The sequence below is a fragment of the Capricornis sumatraensis genome, chromosome 13 (assembly GCF_032405125.1).
Source record: "Capricornis sumatraensis isolate serow.1 chromosome 13, serow.2, whole genome shotgun sequence".
In the NCBI taxonomy this organism is placed as follows: Eukaryota; Metazoa; Chordata; class Mammalia; order Artiodactyla; family Bovidae; genus Capricornis; species Capricornis sumatraensis.
Window position 1 is genome coordinate 48406178 of NC_091081.1, and position 6000 is coordinate 48412177.

General features: G+C 42.6%; 1 protein-coding gene across 1 annotated transcript in view; it reads left to right on the forward strand.

The window, feature by feature from the left end:
- RRAGD (Ras related GTP binding D) overlaps positions 1-5612 on the forward strand; it is a 34810-nt gene extending 29198 nt beyond the window's left edge. Inside the window, exon 7 of the mRNA XM_068985411.1 lies at positions 5461-5612. Coding sequence (XP_068841512.1) covers positions 5461-5612 — 152 coding nt within the window. The remainder of the gene's footprint in view (positions 1-5460) is intronic.
- The last annotated feature ends 388 nt before the right edge of the window (positions 5613-6000 follow it).

Genomic DNA, 6000 nt, shown 5'->3' on the forward strand with positions numbered 1-6000 from the left:
GTTAGTTGCACACATAGGTAGAGAGTTTTGAGGTGGCTTTCACATATCTTACTCAAACTCTCACTAAATAAAATCATGTCTTTGGTCCATGTTTCTTTCTTTTTTTGAAGTTCATGTTTTATTTGGAAAATGGTTCCAAGAAATAAAAGTGAAGAAGTGGGGAAATAGAGAAGGGAGGGAGAAAAACTATCTTCAGTTTCAGTTCAGTCGCTCAGTTGTGTCCAACTCTTTGCGACCCCATGAACCGCAGCACGCCAGGCCTCCCTGTCGATCACCAACTCCCGAAGTCCACCCAAACCCACGTCCATTGTGTCAGTGATGCCACCCAACCATTTCATCTTCTGTTGTCCCCTTCTCCTCCTGCCCTCAATCTTTCCCAGCATCAGGGTCTTTTCAAATGAGTCAGCTCTTTGCATCAGGTGGCCAAAGTATTGGAGTTTCAGCTTCAACATCAGTCCCTCCAGTGAACACCCAGGACTAATCTGCTTTAGGATGGACTGGTTGGATCTCCTTGCAGTCCAAGGGACTCTCAAGAGTCTTCTCCAATACCACAGTTCAAAAGCATCAATTCTTCCACACTCAGCTTTCTTTATAGTCCAACTCTCACATCCATACATGACTACTGGAAAAACCATAGCCTTGACTAGATGGACCTTTGTTGGCAAAATAACGTCTCTGCTTTCGAATATGCTGTCTAGGTTGGTCATAACTTTCCTTCCAAGGAGCAAGCATCTTTTAATTTCATGGCTGCAATCACCATCCACAGTGATTTTGGATCCGAGAAAAATAAAGTCAGCCACTGTTTCCACTTTTTCCCCATCTATTTGCCATGAAGTGATGGGACCGGATGCCGTGATCTTCATTTTCTGAATGTTGAGCTTTAAGCCAACTTTTTCACTCCTTTGACTTTCATCAAGAGGCTCTTTAGTTCTTCACTTTCTGCCATAATGGTGGTGTCATCTGCATATCTGAGGTTATTGATATTTCTCCTGGCAATCTTGATTCCAGCTTGTGCTTCTTCCAGCCCAGCAATTCTCATGATGTACTCTGCATAGAAGTTAAATAAGCAGGGTGACAATATACAGCCTTGACGTACTCCTTTTCCTATTTGGAACCAGTCTGTTGTTCCATGTCCAGTTCTAACTGTTGCTTCCTGACCTGCATACAGGTTTCTCAAGAGGCAGGTCAGGTGGTCTGGTATTCCCATGTCTTTCAGAATTTTCCAGTTTATTGTGATCCACACAAAAGTTTTGGCGTAGTCAATAAAGCAGAAATAGATGTTTTTCTGGAACTCTCTTGCTTTTTTGATGATCCAGCGGATGTTGGCAATTTGATCTCTGGTTCTTCTGCCTTTTCTAAAACCAGCTTGAACATCTGGAAGTTCATAGTTCACATATTGCTGAAGCCTGGCTTGGAGAATTTTGAGCATTACTTTACTAGCGTGTGAGATGAGTGCAATTGTGCAGTAGTTTGAGCATTCTTTGGCATTGCCTTTCTTTGGGATTGGAATGAAAACTGACCTTTTCCAGTCCTGTGGCCACTGCTGAGTTTTCCAAATTTGCTGACATATTGAGTGCAGCACTTTCATAGCATCATCTTTTAGGATTTGAAATAGCTCAACTGGAATTCCATCACCTCCACTAGCTTTGTTCGTAGTGATGCTTTCTAAAGCCCACTTGACTTCACATTCCAGGATGTCTGGCTCTAGATTAGTGATCCCACCATCGTGATTATATGGGTCGTGAAGATCTTTTTTGTACAGTTCTTCTGTGTATTCTTGCCACCTCTTAATATCTTCTGCTTCTGTTAGGTCCATACCATTTCTGTCCTTTATTGAGCCCATCTTTGCATGAAATGTTCCCTTGGTATCTCTAATTTTCTTGAAGAGATCTCTAGTCTTTCCCATTCTATTGTTTTCCTCTATTTCTTTGCATTGATCACTGAGGAAGGCTTTCTTATCTCTCCTTGCTATTCTTTGGAACTCTGCATTCACATGGGTATATCTTTCCTTTTCTCCTTTGCTTTGCGCTTCTCTTTTCACAGCTATTTGTAAGGCCTCCCCAGACAGCCATTTTGCTGCTTTGCATTTCTTTTTCTTGGAGATGGTCTTGCTCCCTGTCTCCTGTACAATGTCACAAACCTCCATCCATAGTTCATCAGGCACTTTGTCTATCAGATCTAGTCCCTTAAATCTGTTTCTCACTTCCACTGTATAGTCATAAGGGATTTGATTTAGGTCATACCTGAATGGTCTAGTGGTTTTCCCCACTTTCTTCAATTTAGGTCTGAATTTGGCAATAAGGAGTAATGATCTGAGCCACAGTCCGCTCCCGGTCTTGTTTTTGCTGACTGTATAGAGCTTCTCCATCTTTGCCTGCAAAGGATATAATCAGTGTGATTTCGGTGTTGACCATCTGGTGATGTCCATGTGTAGAGTCTTCTCTTGTGTTGTTGGAAGAGGGTGTTTGCTATGACCAGTTCGTTCTCTTGGCAGAACTCTATTAGCCTTTGCCCTGCTTCATTCACGACCAAATTTGTCTATTACTCAGGTGTTTCTTGACTTCCTACTTTTGCATTCCAGTCCCCTATAGTGAAAAGGGCATCTTTTTGGGGTGTTAGTTCTAGCAGATCTTGTAGGTCTTCATAGAACCGTTCAGCTTCTTCAGCGTTACTGATCAGGGCATAGACTTGAATTACCGTGATATTGAATGGTTTGCCTTGGAAACGAACAAAGATCATTCTGTCATTTTTGAGATTGCATCCAAGTACTGCATTTCGGACTCTTGTTGACTGTGATTGCTACTCCATTTCTTCTAAGGGATTCCTCCCCACAGTAGTAGATATAATGGTCATCTGAGTTAAATTCACCCAGTCCAGTCCATTTTAGTTCGCTGATTCCTAGAATGTCGATGTTCACTCTTGCCATCTCCTGTTTGACCACTTCCAATTTGCCTTGATTCATGGACCTAACATTCCAGGTTCCTATGCTGCTGCTGCATCGCTTCAGTCATGTCCGACTCTGTGCGACCCCATAGATGGCAGCCCACTAGGCTCTTCTGTCCCTGGGATTCTCCAGGCAAGAATACTGGAGTGTGTTGCCATTTCCTTCTCCAATGCATGAAAGTGAAAAGTCAAAGTGAAGTTGCTGAGTCGTGCCCGACTCTTAGCGACCCCGTGGACTGCAGCCTACCAGGCTCCTCCATCCATGGTATTTTCCAGGCAAGAGTACTGGAGTGGGTTGCCATTGCCTTTTCCACGGTTCGTTTGCAATATTGCTCTTTATAGCATCAGACCTTGCTTCTATCGCCAGTCCCATCCACAGCTGGGTATTGCTTTTGCTCCGTCCCTTCATTCTTTCTGGAGTTATTTCTCCACTGATCTCCAGTAGCATATTGGGCACCTATTGACCTGGGGAGTTCCTCTTTCAGTATCCTATCTTTTTGCTTTTTCGTACTGTTCATGGGGTTCTCAAGGAAAGAATACTGAAGTGCTTTGCCATTCCCTTCTCCAGTGGACCACATTCTGTTAGACCTCTCCACCATGACCGTCCGTCTTGGGTGGCCCTACATGGCATGGCTTAGTTTCATTCAGGGTAGACAAGGCTGTGGTCCGTGTGATCAGATTGCCTAGTTGTCTGTGACTGTGGTTTCAGTCTGTCTGCCCTCTGATGCCCTCTCTCAGCGCCTGCCGTCTTGCTTGGGTTTCTCTTACCTTGGACGTGGAGTATCTCTTCATGGCTGTTCCAGAAAAGCACAGCCGCCACTCCTTACCTTGGACGTGAGGTAACTCCTCTCGGCCGCTGCCCTGACCACTATCATCAATGGCAGCTTTATCCTCACTTCTTTTTAAAAATACTTTTAAAATGCTTTTTATTATTTAAATTTTTTTTCTTTTATTTCTTTCGTACACTGTGAGGCATGCAGGATCATAACCACTGGTGCACCAGGGAGTTCCCTTATGCTCACTTCTGCTGAGGGAATCTCGGAGAAGCTATGTGTGCAAAAAGCTTAGAATCACCCCCTTTGGATATGCAAGACGGCAACTTTGTCCACCAGCTCTCATACCCCATCACGAGGGGTACCCTCAGAGGCTTTTATTCTTATAGCCCTAGTATCTGTCTGTGTGCCAAAGAAAGCCTCCAGCAGAAAAGAAATGCCCATACCTGGGCTTACTTCGTTCTTTCTGGCTCTTTCTCGGTCTGTTCTGGAGGAAATGGTCTCTTCGTTTTGTTCCACGGTGGTCACTGTCACTGCAGAAGCAGCAGAGGGCGCCACTCAGAGGGTTTCCTGCTCCTGGAAGTTGAGATGGTGTTTCTTACAGTGCACTTGCGGTTAGCTTATATGACTGTTTTGAAGCATTCCTTGCCTTGGCTGGAATCCCAATCCCATTTTTATGTATTTATTTATTTTTGTGTGTCGGGGGGGGGAGGTCGGAGCTCTGGAAACATCACCTGAGTGGATGGAAATATTCTGGGGACTAGTTATTTTAATAAGTTTAAAGGTAGTAAACTTTAAACTTCCTGATCCCTGGGTCAGGAAAACCCCTGGAAAAGGGGAATGGCAACCTATTCCAGTATTCTTGCCTGGAGAATCCCATGGACAGAGGAGCCTAGCAGCCTATAGTCCATGGGTCGCAAAGAGTTAGACACAACTGAGCGACTATCACTTCCACTTTCAAAGGTAGTAAAGGGAACCCACTGCCTTATCCTAACTGGTATATACATAATACTGCTCTCAATACTTTTACATATTAGTCCTGATGACCTGAAATGTGCTCAGGACTTGGATTATATCTTATTCTATTTTTGTATCATTAATTTCTGAAGACGCAAGAAAATTCTCCCTTACTATTCGCCGTTTAAAATTTACTTAGTATTGAAACACTGAGATTGTCATTGGTTGTTGAATTTCTTAGCTCAGTGTTGACCTGAGGCGATGATAACCCCTCTGAAATCAGGGACTTTGTTTTCCCTAGGGATTATGACAGTAGCTTAAATATTTCCTGAATATCTTTTCAGTAAATATTGATTGATGGGTATTGTGACAACCTGGAGATGTCAGCTAATCTCCAAGTCAAGGTCTGCCTCCATTCAGAGTCAATTTAATAATGCTTTTTGGGGAAAAGATACTAATAAATATTTCACTGAAGGTATATCTTTATTGTTCTTACAATTTTTAATTCTGAAAGATTTTTTAAAGCGGCAGTTGAGTTGTTTCTTCAAAACTTTGGGGTCATAGACACTTTTGAAAATGTGGTATATACTCTGGAACCTTTCCTTTGTAAAAATATATATTCACAAGACTTTGCCTGCAATTCCTGAAGCTCAGCTGCAAACCTTCTAGGGAAGTCTATGGACCTTATGTTTTCTCCTCTACCGCCCCCTACTGGCATTTCCTCACTATGGCTGACTGGAAAAGGCTTCTAGGTGGCACTGAGAAATATTTTTTTCTTCTTCTCCAGGGCTGATTGACTATAATTTTCATTGCTTCCGGAAGGCCATCCATGAAGTTTTTGAGGTGAGAATGAAAGTGGTGAAATCTCGAAAGGTTCAGAATCGGCTGCAGAAGAAAAAAGGAGCCACCCCCAACGGGACGCCTAGGGTGCTGCTGTAGGTGAGGTTTCAGGAACATCTTTTGAAATCAGACGTTTCAATGAAGCTGCTGCTATGTGTTGCACTAAGGGAAGAGGAGGAAGGAGATTGGGACGCAAGACATACGTTTGTTGTAAAAAACTCAAGGAAGAGGAAGGAGGAGATTGGGACATATGACATGTTTGTTGTAAAAAAAAAAAAAAAATCCTGCCACCCTTTCTTTTAATCTTCTCTTTTTTAAATAAAGTAAGCACTTTGAAGCAAAAACTTGTATATTAACAATGAAGTGAAATCTACTGTAACTTCATTACACAAATGTAAACTTTTATGGTCTGTAGTCAGAAAAAAATCCTGTGTGCGTACTGCCAGGAACTGTATATATTTTGCACTTTTTCATGTTTTCTTTTTCT